The sequence below is a fragment of the Rhinichthys klamathensis genome, unplaced genomic scaffold, assembly GCF_029890125.1.
Source record: "Rhinichthys klamathensis goyatoka isolate OS25496 unplaced genomic scaffold, OSU_Roscu_1.1 h1tg000144l_1, whole genome shotgun sequence".
In the NCBI taxonomy this organism is placed as follows: domain Eukaryota; kingdom Metazoa; phylum Chordata; class Actinopteri; order Cypriniformes; family Leuciscidae; genus Rhinichthys; species Rhinichthys klamathensis.
Window position 1 is genome coordinate 1,129,082 of NW_026606679.1, and position 15,431 is coordinate 1,144,512.

General features: G+C 37.9%; 1 protein-coding gene across 1 annotated transcript in view; it reads left to right on the forward strand.

Moving 5' to 3' along the window:
* The window catches only part of jupb (junction plakoglobin b), a 41,625-nt gene extending 26,713 nt beyond the window's left edge, over positions 1–14,912 (forward strand). Inside the window, exons 6-12 of the mRNA XM_056257771.1 lie at positions 521–722; positions 834–978; positions 2,729–2,832; positions 5,984–6,322; positions 12,607–12,759; positions 12,967–13,086; positions 14,754–14,912. Coding sequence (XP_056113746.1) covers positions 521–722; positions 834–978; positions 2,729–2,832; positions 5,984–6,322; positions 12,607–12,759; positions 12,967–13,086; positions 14,754–14,912 — 1,222 coding nt within the window. The remainder of the gene's footprint in view (positions 1–520; positions 723–833; positions 979–2,728; positions 2,833–5,983; positions 6,323–12,606; positions 12,760–12,966; positions 13,087–14,753) is intronic.
* Positions 14,913–15,431: the final 519 nt, after the last annotated feature.

Sequence of the window (15,431 nt, forward strand, 5' to 3'; positions counted from 1 at the left end):
AGGTTCTGTATCAGTAGTAGCCAATGAGCTCGCGTGCTCAACCTTCGAATACTTGGGTAGCATTTGCTCTTATGGTAGATCCGATTAATCGAGATTAATCGATTTGAAAGCACTAATTTTAATAATATGACATAAAAAGCAAGTATGAAAATAGTTTAGTGAATTTTTCATTGTATTATATTATATTATGATTGTCTATAATAATACTTAATTTAGAAATATTATTTATTTTATAATAATTATTATTATTATTTTAATAATAATAATGTTAATCTCCTTTCTTGCAACATTGGCTAGAGCAAATATAAACAATTAGCTTAAATAAAAGTAAATATTTTTAAACCTTTTAATTTCACATGACTCACTTGCTTTTACACAAAATGTAAGTATTGTCCGTATACATTAAAATCTGCAGCTGCTTTTTTATTTTAGGAAGAGTGTCCCTCACATCATATTTAGTGTTTCTGGACATTACAATCTATTTGACCCATATGTTGTAAATATTCTATTCGTTCTTCAGTTCCCCTATGGAGTCAGTGCTGTTCTATGCCATCACCACGTTACACAACCTGTTACTGCACCAGGAGGGAGCCAAGATGGCGGTGCGTTTGGCCGATGGACTGCAAAGAATGGTCCCCCTTCTGAAAAAGTCCAACCCAAAGTTCCTGGCCATCACCACAGACTGCCTGCAGCTGCTCTCTTACGCCAATCAGGAGAGCAAGGTGTGTGTGCATTACAGCGCCCCCTGTGGCAACACTGAGAATGCATTGCCTTAGGAATTGAGTTTGTAGAGTGAATGTCTCACAATCCATGTTGTTGTTCTCTCTTCACAGTTGATCATCCTGGCAAATGGTGGGCCAGAAAGTTTGGTGTTCATTATGAGAAACCACAACTATGAAAAGCTGCTATGGACCACCAGCAGAGTCCTGAAGGTGCTTTCGGTCTGTCCGAGCAACAAGCCGGCTATCGTTGACTCTGGTGAGTGTATCTTTTGTCTTTGTTTCACTTTTGTAATTTTTTCCTTTTATTCCTAGACCCTAGAGGAATATTATTATCTCTTTTATTTCATTCCCGAGGACTGTTCTCTTGGGCATTTTGTATAATTTCCCTATAATATCGCATCTCATTTTTTTGTGTGTTTGGGGCTTTTTGCATCTTTTTTTCCCCACTTCTTGATTAATGAATTTCCATGACTTTTCCATTCATTCATGGTTATTAAAAGACATATTTATGAGATTGCTGGGGGCGATTTTTATTTGTTTGTCGTGTGCCAATTCTTTGAATAAAAACATTTGAACATTGAATTATACACTACACTTCAAAAGTTTGGGGTCGGTATATTTATTAATGTATTTGAAAGAAGTCTCCTTTGCTCACCAAAGCTGCATTCATTTAATCAAAAATACAATAAAACAGTCATATTGTGAAATATTGTTACAATTTAAATGTTCTATTTTAGAGTATTTTAAAATGTAATTTATTACTGCGATGGTAATAAATCAGCATAATTTCTCCAGTCTTAAGTGTCACATGATCCTTCAGAAATATCAAAGTTTGAAACAGTGTTTCTGCTTAATATTTTTTGTGGAAACTGCAATACTTTTTTTTTCAGGATTCTTTTGTGAATAGAAAGTTCAAATGAACAGCATTTATTTGAAATAGAAATATTTTGGACTATTAAATACATATAAATCTCGTTATCTCAATTTTGATACATTGAATGCATCCTTGATGAATAAAAGTATTAATTTCTTAAAAAAAAAAAAAAAAAATTCATACTGACATCAAACCTTTGAATGGTATAGTGTATGTTTTGTGTGCAAAAGCTCCAAAAAGACAAATGAGATTTGAATGCAGATTAATAGATGATTTGTCTTTCTGAGCTTCTGTGCACAGCTTGACCTTTCTTTTTTATTACCATTCCATGACTTTCCCAAGTCTAGAAAAAACACTATTTGTAAAATTCTCAGATGTTTGTCATGTTTTTTATGATCATGAGAGACAATTGCCAGAATTGTTGGGGAGAGTAGGGAAATGGGATCGGGACACATTACGAGCCCAACTTGAACCTGCATCATCCACATGAGCACCATGCCTCAACATATCAGGAGCATGTGTGCAAACAGTCCCAGCAATACATGATTTATATTTGATTCAGCCATTGAACTCAATTAAATTTTCCATTAAAACTAATATTACATCTTTATGTTAAACCCCACCTTTGACCTACCTTTGTCAGTACATCTTCACAGCAGTCATGGATGTTACTTTATTAATTCTGACCTTTCAGCGAATTAATTCTTAAATATACAACGGCAAAGGTTGTGGGACTCAAACATCTCGCCCTATCGCGCCTGCCATGGCTGATCTCATCAAAGTCTTTACAGTTACGGCGTGACTATGTCCTTTCCCATATGAAGCTTTGGCGCTCGTCTTGAGAAAGCGCTGAGGATCAGGTAGTTACAACACTGGATGAGAGGCAGTTTTCAAGGATGTCTCCTAATCTCCTTCCCTCTTTTTATCTTCCTAAGCCATGTGGCTTTTAGTTTATCTGCACCGACTCCAAAAGACATTTCTCTCCCCTTGGCAGACAATGGCTAATCCATGGAGAAATACAGCCTTCTTTTTAGAGCAGGTTGTGTAGCTGAATAGTTTTGTTCTTTTTTTTGTGTGTGTGGCTAAGTCCGATAAATATGGACTCTAAACCCTTTTTCTCTCCGTTTGGCAGGAGGTATGCAGGCCCTTGGCCAACATCTCACAGGTTCGAGTCAGCGTCTAACACAGAACTGCCTGTGGACCCTGAGGAATCTCTCTGATGCCGCAACCAAGCAGGTAATGGAGCTGTTCCACTCTGTAGATCGTGTGTTTGCTAGCGCTGCTTGTTATTGTTGATCATACTTTGGGTTAGCGATTTTATTCTCTTAACCAGTGGTGAATTTCTCAACATGAATGACATCGTGTGGCTTATTGAGAAGAGCTGCTTTTCAAAGCAACTGGGATTTTTGCCTGATGGATGATGGATCAGGTGAAAACTCCTGAACAAGATTTCCACTGAACAAGAGACCAAAGCCATATGAGACCAGACTATTGTACAACTTGACTTGGGCTTGCAAGGAACCATCCAGAATTAGGTTTGGGTATCGTTTGAATTTGAGCAATTCCAATTCATCTTATCGATTCCAATTCTTATAGGTACCCAGTTTCGATCCCAGTAAGGTAAAAACATGTAGTCAAACATTTATATCAAACATATTTAACTGTGTCTTTTGGTAAAACGTTTTTTTACAGGTGATTTCCATGAACAAAAATCAGCGGCCTTCAAAAAAAAAAAAAGAACACAACATTTTCCTATGGGTTTAGCAAAAATACCACAGCAAAAAACAACTGGACTAACTAATATACATTTCGAAAATTAATATTAAATGGTAATCCTTAAGATTAATCCTTATTAAAGTTATTAAGTCAAGATCAGTGAGTGATTTTTCTTTTGTTCTTTGATTAATGTTAATGACACAGACTGGAGAAGGTTTATTAGGCTGCTGTCACTTTAAGACCTCATGCAGGATCCATTTACACATGCATTTTCTTTCTAAACTCTTCAAGTTTATGTTCACTTAAGACAATTTCGCGTCTTCTTGCCCTTGAAAATGGTTTGAAATCACATTTAAATGCGCACACATGAATCGATAAAACTGAATTGAAATTTTAATTTTGTTACAAGTATCCGATTCCTGACCTTACGTATCCGATCCGATCGATTTTCGATTCCCAACCTTACCCAGAATACCTTAGGAATTTTTGATCAAAACCCAAGAAACAATTCAGATCATCTTATCAACGCTCAAGGGGAGAAAGGTGGTGACGATTGATGGGGGGGGGGGTTGCCATCATTTTCAACCGAGGGGGATGATCCCACTCCCGTCCCAGATCGGGATTTCAGTTGAGGGAAGCTATTTCAATTATTTAAAAAATATATATATATCTGCTCTGTTATTGCTTTGAAGAATAACTGCTGTTCCAAAGGAAATACAGCTGAAATATGGAATTGAATTAATAATACAGTTCTTTTTGAAAGGAAAAACTGTTTATGTTTTTACCATGTTACTGTATTTCTTCATAAAGTGAAACAAAATTACCCCAATTATCCTGAAGAGAAAATCAGTCAATCAAGAATCTAGGCTGAATGTGAAATGTCTTTTAAAAACAGATAATTAGTATATTTGCCTACTAATGAAATTACAATAGCATTTCATTATACAGTACAATTATTAAATGTGCAAATGCTCCTAAGGATTTCAGCTCAGACAAAGCTTGAAAGACATGAAAAGGCTTTCATGTAGTCTGACGTTTTTTCCTCTGTACTTTCAAATGCTTTTAAAGTTCAGGCGACTTGTGGTTTTTATAATTATTCCTCACCTCCACACAATTTGTCCCTCATTACTGCTACTCAGAATTCAGTGGCCCAGAAAATACACAATTAATGATAACCAGGTTATCATTTTCGTCCTTATTATTAAATTCACAGAACAAAAACAACTATGAACAGACGCGTCCCCTTCTGCTCTTACGGAAAGTGTCTAGAATTTAAATGTATGAATTTGAGCTCACGTCATTCCGGTGTGTGTCCGTCTAATCCTTCACACACCCGCGTTCTTTCTTATCTCCTTCCTCCACTGCCTTTCCTCTTTCATTTGTTCCTTATCATGGTCATTATTTCATTTGTGATAATTAGCGGTTTGACTGTCTGATTCTTGAAATGTTTTTTTTTTAATGTGAATCTTTGCGCTGTTACTGTCACTGATCTTTTTTATGCATGAAACATCAAATATCTGGGTTATAGTGATGCACTTACAGAAGAAATGGACCTTTACGCATTAAAATACTTACTGTTTAAATATTATACCCCAAGATGTAACCAATATGTGTTTTGTGAAAAACATGATTTTTTTTCTGTGTAGTTGTATCAAATATTACAACTTTGCTGACATGACGACATGATGGCGTAAACCATAAAACAACTAAGAATGATGATTTAAAACAGCTTTGCTGCTTAAATAATAGGTTTAACACAAGACTTATTAGAAGTGTTTTATAACATTCTTTATAAAAATAACAAGGCACAAAATAATACTTTGCTGTCAATGGACCTTAACTTACACAACTGATCAAAAGTTTGGTCGGTAAGATTAAAAAAAAAAAAATGCAAAAAGATGCATTAAATTGATCAAAAGTGAGAGTAAATAAATGTATTATATAACAAATGAATGTAAATAATGCTGTTCTTTCTATTCATCACAGAATCCTGAAAAAATGTCACTGTTTCCACAAAAATATTAAACAACACAACTGTTTGTCACAGGATCATGTGACACTGACGACTGGAGTAATGATGCTAAAGGCTTTGTATCACAGGAATAAATTACATTTTAAAATATATTCAAATAGAAAACCGTTATTTTAAATTGTAAATATATATATATATATATTTTTTTTTACAATTTTTGATCAAATAAATGCAACCTTGGTGAGCATAAGAGACTTTTTTCAAAAACATTTTAAAAAAAATCCTACTCACCATCCTTGAGTACAGTAGATTAAAGTACTTCTCTGGTTCATTAGGCATATCAAGCTCCAAATAAGCCAAAAAGGAAGCCTAAAAGCATCATAAAAGTGGTTCATATGACTCATCCACTATATTGCAGGACTTCTGAAGCTCTATGTTAGAGACAGACTGACATTTAAGTTATTTTAATTTGTTATTTACAGAAAATCTTGTGATCACCTTTCACTTTAATTGAAACATTCTGCTATAAATGTCCTGAGAGAATAAAAGTTGTGGGAGAAAGAAAATCCTATATATAAAATATATTAAATAGAAAGAAGTAAATACAGCCTTGGTGAGCATAAGAGACTTCCTTCAAAAATCCTTACAGACCCCAAATGTATTTGAAATGTATTGAATTCTTGTTTCCTGTCGATACAGGAAGGTCTGGATGGTCTCCTGCATATCTTAGTGAGTCAGCTGGGCTCGGATGACGTGAACATGCTGACCTGCGCTACTGGCATCCTGTCAAACCTCACCTGCAACAACGCACGCAACAAGGCCCTGGTCACTCAGAGCGGCGGGGTGGAGTCCCTGATTCACGCCGTGCTTCGAGCCGGAGAGAAGGAGGACGTGGCCGAGCCGGCGGTCTGTGCCCTGCGTCACCTCACGAGCCGTCACCCCGACGCAGAGCTGGCCCAGAATGCAGTGCGTCTGCATTACGGCATCCCCGCCATCACCAAGCTCTTGGGTCAGCCGCACTATTGGCCTGTGGTGAAGGTCTGTATGTGTGTGTGTATGTGTGTGTGTCTGAATTGCTGCCAATTTGAAAGCCCTCTCTGGCGTTTGAATTGAAAGGTCAGATTTGAATCATCTGGGTGCAGGGCTTGCGTGGCTTTGATGTGGAAGAATGCTGAGACTTGCCTCTCTTGTTAAGCTGATTTGGTGCCGGATCTTAGTCATTGAGCGGCACTCCTACGCTCCTCCGGGGCTTCAGCATAATTTTGAGGACACTAGCCGGAACAATAAAAGAGCCCTCGAGCATCATATGCAAGGGATCTCTGCCATACATGGACTGAAAGCAGCAGAGCCTTGTGTCAGGATGCCAGGGTAAAATACATTTGTGTTTCACGGAAGAAGTGTAATGGTAACACTTTACAATAAGGTTCATTTTTTAAACATTAGTTAATGTATTATCTAACATGAACTAACCAGCAATACATTTTTTACTGTTTTTGCTCATCTTTGTTTACGTTACTTAAAGGGATACTTCACCTCTGGAAAGATGAATGTGTATTTAAAATAGGTCATTTATGTAGAAGAAATATGAAATTATTTTTGAATTTGGAGCTTTCTAGACTGAGAAAAGCCAGAAAATGTTTTTTTGGCTTATGTGGATGAAAGACACCAACTCCCAGAATGCACTTGCTTCGCTGCCCTAGGAGGCCACGCCTACCGGTAACAGAGCGCAGTAGTTAAACAACAACACACACAGAGGAGGAGCGGGAATTTTCTTAGCAATGTTAAAACGCACATCAACTGATCACTTGTTTAGCGTTCATGTAAACACTACATTCAGATTCACCAATCAGAATGAATTCAGTTAGATTGAAAGAAAAGGTGTGCATGTAAACAATGAATGGCGACTGCAGAAAGCAAAAGCTGAATCCCGGACATCGACGGCCGGACATGTCTGGGAAAAAGAGGATGGTAACCCCTACTACTCAGCTTTCTCCACAGAACAAGAGCCTGCTAGCTTAGCTTCCAAAAAAAAGATGGCTGACACTATGAGTACATTCTGTGAGTGAGATCCCACCCTCTATGGGCGGGTTGAGAACATGCGGGACAGCCCCTACTACTGACTGTAGTCTTTAGCCTCTGACCAAAAAATCCTCCGATGACGCAAAATGACGATTTTTGCGTCATCTGAGGATTTTTTCCAGACAAAAAATACATAAATCTCTCGTCTCAGGGGGATATGAGGGTGGAAAGCATGGTAATTCGAAAATACCACAGGTTTTCTACTAATACAAAGCTTAACTGAACTTTATGCAAATATTATAGCTCATCCAATCAATTTGGGGCGAGACTCTTTGTATTGTGATTCACTACCGTTCAAAAGTTGGGTTGGTAAGATTTTTTGTTATTAAAACATTCATATTTTTATTCAGCAAGGATGCATTCAATTAAACAAAAGTGAAAACAAACACATTTATAATGTTATAAAAGATTTCTATTTCGAACAAATGCTGTTCTTTTCATCAAAGAATCCTGAATAATAAGAAAAGTTCTTTGAGCAGCAAATGAATGATTTCTGAAGGATCATGTGACACTGAAGACTGGAGTAATGATGCTGAAAACTCAGCTTTGACATCACACGAATAAATTACATTTTTAAAATGAATTCAAATAGAAAACAGTTCATTTCAATTGTATTAATTTCACTATATTACTTTTTTTATTATTATATTTTTGGATCAAATAAATGCAGCCTTGGTGAGAATAAGAGAACAAAACAACTCAAAACCTTACTGACACTAAACTTTTCCCCTCAATATTTGAATATGTGAAAAAAACAACTTCCTTTACTTCCATGAAAATTAAAAAGTCAGTCAGTTTTCCTTTGCACTTCTAAAATTAACCTCACGATTATTTATCTTGTCAATGTCTCCATGCTAGTCAAAGCCCTTGAAGCTTTGTCGAATCAGAAGGTCGTAGCGAGTGTAATTGTCTCTCTGATTTGTGGTGGGCCGGACTCTTGATTGTCTCTCTGTGAGCGCGGGCTCCCGGCACGCATGATCTCTCGCTTAATCGTATCAGACCGTTGGAGCAGAAACCTGTGTGTGTGTGTGTGTGCTGTGATCGGTTCAGCACGTGTGTATCGATCCAGAAGAACGACAATGCCAGGCTTTTATTTTCCCTCACATTCTGCATGCAGAAATTCCTAAAAAAAAAATCAACCTGGCTTAATAGGAAGTCTATAAAGTGTTTACATTGATTTATTTTACTCAGATGTTTTGTGTTGCTCTCCGCTGCGGTGCACTCACTGATTTGTTTCTATATATGATGAGCTTACCAATATCACACCGCCACGTTTTCGCATTTTCAGTGCCATTTGCTTTTTTAAGCCGTAGATAGGCATTAATATATTCTGCAAACGAAAGTGTCCAATAAGATTAACAAGATGAAGTGAGAAGTATTGGGCTGCTAATGTAATCTCAACTGGCCTGTGTAAAAATCAAACCACTTTTATTTATTAGACTACTGATGGTACCATTTGATGCTATCACTTTTCAAAAGTGCTATTCATTTTTTTTTAAACCTGTTAAACATTTTAAATGAATGCACCTTTAAGTAAATCAGTGAACCATGAGAGACTGCATTACAGTGATTTTACTAAGAACGAAAAATACTGTTTATATACAGTACATACACACACAGAGAAACATATAATATATATAAATATAATAATATATATACACACCTATATTATGTAAACAAACTTTTATGTTAGACACAATTAATCTAGTTTGACAGCAGTTTTTTTTAATCTATTGATTTATTGATTTTAATTTAAAAAAATACTTATAATGTTTTGTTTTGGAAGCGAGTTTGTATTTTGCTCTCCATTTTTGAGCATTATAAAGCAATAAGAATTCTGTACTACAGTCACTCCATTATAATCCCTGTAATCAACAGTAATCTTGTGGCCTATTGCTTTTATTAAATTGCGGCAACAACAATATGATACCACTATTCAATAAAAAGTTACATTCATGAAGAATAATAATCATAATAAATTAATCAGAATGATAATCAGAATGAATAATATTCTTCCCAGTAATATAATAATAATAATACATTTTATTTATATTGCGCTTTTCTTGTGCCCAAAGCGCCAATATAGCTATAGCCTAACTGTAAAGTAGTATGGACCAAATTGATCATTTATCTGACTCATTTAGTGTCAGAACTATTCATTTTAAAATGCCTCTATGTAGAAACCAGACAATTTCACAAACAAAATGTGCGAACCTTCTGTACACTTTGGCTGATGGCTTTGGTTGCACCCAGACAGGGTGGGGAAGACAGATCACTAATGCAACACACATGATTCCCCGATGTCTGGAAAGCATCGCATCGTGTTTCTTCCTACTTCCATTTGGAGAGGTTTCTGGCACTTGACGTGTCTTGCCGTCCCGCCCTGCAGAGATCCGCTCTATCAGCAGGCGTTCTCTAATCAGCAGAGGAACGTTGTGGACTAATGATGCGTTGTGAAGGAGGCCGTAGGAAATTAAGCGTTTACGCAATGCTGTTTGTGCACAGATGATTAGGCAGAAGCTAAATGACTCCTCACTTAAACGCATGACATTTCCACTGAACTACATTGTGGAGTGACATACAGGTGATTTCACCTACAAAGACTCGCGTGTGCATTGATGCATCCATAAACAGTTTTACATGCACTTACATCAAGCATCTCAACCTAAACTTTGTATTCAGCTCAATTTTTTAATTAAAAAAACATTGTTGCGAGTAACCTCGCTCAGTTGCTCATATTGATGTCAGTGCGTGAGTTTCACTCGCCAGTCAGCACTTTGAGTCACTTGTTCGAGATGATGACAGCTTTGAGGAATGGAATTACAGTGGAGCTGAACATTGAGGAATTCACCACAGTTGTGTTTAGATTTAGGTTATGACTTTTTGTATAGGTATAGAGGTACAGAAGTGGGTCACGGTTCATTGTGTTTAAGGGAATTTAACTAATATTGTTTTTCACAGACAGCATTAAGATTCATAGGAGAGAACATTTTGGGATTTGGAGAGATGTTCGCTTGCTTTTTTGCCCTTGTTTCTCAGATTTTTCTCAACAACTGTGTTCAGCTTTACCAAGAAACCAAAGACTGCAATCAAAATCATGTACCTGAATATAAACTCATCAAATTCTTACAAAACCAAATTATGTGAGCTATGCGATCCCAATAATTTATTTGGTAATTCAAAAATAAAAAACGTTGTCAAAACAATCCCCGCTCTCAAGGATCCGGGAAAACAACTAAAAACACTGTAAGATTCATGCCAGGCCAGTAGTTGGCGATGTCAATTTGTAAAGAAACACTACGTGCCTATATACTGAACACGTAATACGCATGTGCATGATGTCACCGTTTTCACAAATTTACATTTTTGTTGTTAATGGTATCATTTTCAAGAACTTTCTCTTTGAAACCGGATTTCACACGCTTGCATTTTCAGGCTGCCAAAACGCAGTTGTCGTTTAAAAGAACAGCCAAAACGTATAAAAAGTTTTCCGTTTTTAGTTAAAAACAGTGTCGTGTAAACGAACCCTCAACTTTGCCAAATGCCAAGATACCAAAGACTGCAATCAAAATCACACATCTGAATATTAACTCATCAAAATCTTCCAAAACCAAATTATCTGAGATATTTATTTATTTACTTATTTATTTATTTCAGTTTTAGGCATTTTAAGAAAAGTGTCAGCTAACGGTCATATTTAAACTATATATATATATATATATATATATACACTCACCGGCCACTTTATTAGGTACACCTGTCCAACTGCTCGTTAACACTTAATTTCTAAGCAGCCAATCACATGGCGGCAACTCAGTGCATTTAGGCATGTAGACATGGTCAAGACAATCTCCTGCAGTTCAAACCGAGCATCAGTATGGGGAAGAAAGTTGATTTGAGTGACTTTGAACGTGGCATGATTGTTGGTGCCAGAAGGGCTGGTCTGAGTATTTCAGAAACTGCTAATCTACTGGGATTTTCACGCACAACCATCTCTAGGGTTTACAGAGAATGGTCCGAAAAAGAAAAAGCATCCAGTGAGCGGCAGTTCTGTGGGCGGAAATGCCTTGTTGATGCCAGAGGTCAGAGGAGAATGGCCAGACTGGTTCGAGCTGATAGAAGGGCAACAGTGACTGAAATAACCACTCGTTACAACCGAGGTATGCAGCAAAGCATTTGTGAAGCCACAACACGCACAACCTTGAGGCGGATGGGCTACAACAGCAGAAGACTCCACCGGGTACCACTCATCTCCACTACAAATAGGAAAAAGAGGCTACAATTTGCAAGAGCTCACCAAAATTGAACAGTTGAAGACTGGAAAAATGTTGCCTGGTCTGATGAGTCTCGATTTCTGTTGAGACATTCAGATGTTAGAGTCAGAATTTGGCGTAAACAGAATGAGAACATGGAACCATCATGCCTTGTTACCACTGTGCAGGCTGGTGGTGGTGGTGTAATGGTGTGGGGGATGTTTTCCTGGCACACTTTAGGCCCCTTAGTGCCAATTGGGCATCGTTTAAATGCCACGGCCTACCTGAGCATTGTTTCTGACCATGTCCATCCCTTTATGGCCACCATGTACCCATCCTCTGATGGCTACTTCCACCATGTCACAAAGCTCTAATCATTTCAAATTGGTTTCTTGAACATGACAATGAGTTCACTGTACTAAAATGGCCTCCACAGTCACCAGATCTCAACCCAATAGAGCATCTTTGGGATGTGGTGGAACGGGAGATTCGCATCATGGATGTGCAGCCGACAAATCTGCGGCAACTGTGTGATGCCATCATGTCAATATGGACCAAACTCCCTGAGGAATGCTTCCAGCACCTTGTTGAATCTATGCCACGAAGAATTGAGGCAGTTCTGAAGGCAAAAGGGGGTCCAACCCGTTACTAGCATGGGGTACCTAATAAAGTGGCCGGTGAGTGTATATAAACTATATATTTCACATGAAACAGAGCAAACTCATTTTTTATAAACTGTTTTTTTTTATCTCAATAAAAACTCATCAAATCTCCCATCAAATTGATTCAAAACCAAAGTATGTGAGCTACTGTATTTGATGATCCTTGTTTATTTATTCACTGGTTTTAGGCATTTTAAGAATTTTTTTGGAAACCATTGCATTAATCCATTTTTGAGCAGAAGAAAACAACAAGAAAATAATTGAATAAAGAAGTTGCCAAGAATGTTATGAACAGTAGTTTATATGCTGTACATCTTTCCCACTATAGGCCACAGTGGGCTTGATTCGCAACTTGGCCCTGTGTCCAGCCAATCAGGCGCCTCTGAGGGAATCTGGGACAATCCCTCGACTGGTCAACCTGCTTTTGAAAGCTCATCAGGAAACTCAAAGACACGGCTCAGGGGCCCAGCAGACCTATCAGGTGCATTTGAGGGTTTTTCTACCTGTGCATGGATTTTCCATACATCCTAGTTGGCCTCTTTATTCACCCTCACATATAGGCTGGAGCCTCCAAAGGGAGGTTAAAATACAATCCAATTAGCATCAAGGCCCCAGTATTTGTCATAGACCAGGTCCCTCTGGTGTTGGAGTTAATGTTTTCTTCTCACTTTCGCTCTTTTTTTCACAGGATGGCGTGCGAATGGAGGAGATTGTGGAAGGCTGTACAGGCGCTTTGCATATACTGGCCAGAGATCCGATCAACCGAGGGGAAATCGCCAGCATGCAGACCATTCCTCTGTTTGTGCAAGTACTGAACCAACTTATGGCATTCCTGGCAGTGAATCTGGTTCATCTGTGTGTGTTGTGATGTGTGGGTGTTGTGGTGCGATGATGACTGCAGGGTGTCTGGCTGCTGTTTGTTTTTGTGCATTTGTCCATGTTTATATTACACTACCAGTTTTGGGGAAGCTACGTTTAAACTACAGGTTTAAGCTTTCGTTTAAACTATAGTCAAGCTACTCTTTTAAAAAGTAGTTCTCTTAAAAAACGTCTTTAAAAAACGAAATACCCTTAATGCATAACTGTTAGATAATATTATTTATGATTTAATAAGAGTCAGCCTTTTCTGGCACAAAAAAATGAATAATTTTAATTGGGTCACAGTAATAAAGTTGAATATATTAACTTAAATACAACTAATTAAGCTTAATTTATATACTGTAACTGAGTTGAAGCACAGTAGGTTTTTAAAGTCCCCCTGCAGTCAATAATTTTATCACTTAAAAATTACCAAAGTGACATATTAAACGATTTTCCTTGAAAAAAAAATTCTTCATGCATTAAAATAACTTGAATTTTACACCCTTGCCTTATTTAGTATATGCGGTTCTATAAATATGCAAATGAGCCCTGCCTCCACGCACTCACTTCGGGGGGCTTCAAGCTCAAACAACGTTTTGCTACCGTTTCCGGGTTGAACGACATGTTTCCTGGAAACAGATACGTTTTCTCTTGTTTGGTGGGTGTTTCAAAAATCTCAGCCCAATCAGCAGCAACGTATATATAAACCACGCGGTATTAAAGAGACAGCTCGCACAATGTGTCCAAATAAAGTCGTTTACGAATGTGTCCGCTGCAGCTCGGTATACGCAACAATTGAAGATATTAGAAGACATGTTTGTCTTCTCGTCTTGAAATGCGAGCCAAATATTGGATCACAATAATTTGGAACCAGTTTCCACAAATCCCTTCACTCGATTGGGATGTTCTCTTTTATTCTGGACGGCAAGGGCAGTGACTGTAACATCGAGCGTATTTTGCAGTATTAAACATGGATTTATACCGATTTCATCAGGCTCCGAAAATTCTTCAAAAAGAACACAAAGAATGGCCTTCTCAGCTGCCATAGTTGCAACTCTTGCGTCATCAGAACGGTATTTAACGCACCACCGTTTCCATTTAAAAAAACGTTTTGCAACTTTTTGTCGAGGCAGGACGCAGCCCAGCTCACAGATCCACTCGTTGACGTGATTGGTTACAAGGTAGTCTGTGACCACCTCAGAAACACCAGCGATTTCAAACCGCGTTTTTGAGACGGTCTTTGGTTCACTGCAGTTTTAAGGAGAAAATACACAGCAATGCTGTCGACTTATGACTTTGCACATGGTTTGTCTTAAATCATATTAAAAACACCACATAGACATGCATACTGTATAAACAACATTAAAAACCTGATTTTCACCACAGGGGGACTTTAACAAAATATTTTGCTAAGTAACAAAACTAAAATGTCTCAAAAGGACATATGGTTATATAAACTGATGAGCCAAAACATCATGACCATTCACAGGTGAAGCGAATATCATTGATCATCATTGCAAATCTAGTGTGTCACATGACAAGCTTTGAATAAAGTGGGTGTGATAAGACAACTGTGAAACCCCTCTCATCCTTTGACTTCCTCTTTCCTGTTAGCTTCTGTACTCATACGTTGAGAACATAAAGCGCGTGTCCGCCGGTGTTTTGTGTGAACTCGCTCTGGATAAGCAGTCTGCTGAGATGATTGACGCAGAAGGAGCATCTGCACCTCTTATGGAGCTCCTGCACTCTCCCAACGAGGGGATTGGTGAGTGACGCCCATCGAGAGAAACTTTAATAGCACGCCTCATGACTAATTACATGTTGATAAAACACTGAAATGAGCCATATGTCATTGGACAGATCATAGTCTGTACAAACACAACATTACCACATTTGAAATTGTGCAAACCTTCCTCTTGATTTCACATCAGAGTCCCAGTGGAAGCAAGATGATACTGAATATCGGCAGTACTGAGAGATTCTGTTTACTGTACCTTACCAGCAGCTTTCATAAACTGCCATAAACAGTCTCTCCTGTATCTGCTTGACAATGACAGTCTGCAATAGACAGAGACCTGTCAAAGATGCAGCATGACTTTGGTGTCTTCAACACGTCAGATAAGGAGCAGAACACACAAGAGAAGCTTCAGCTTGCCACGTACTGTATCAAAGGGCTTTTAGTCTCACAAGGTGAAATTTTCACTTTTAGGAATAACTTTGGTTAGTATTGTAACTTTATCTGGCCAGGAACCATCCATTTACATATAAGAAGGTAATAATTATATACATAGA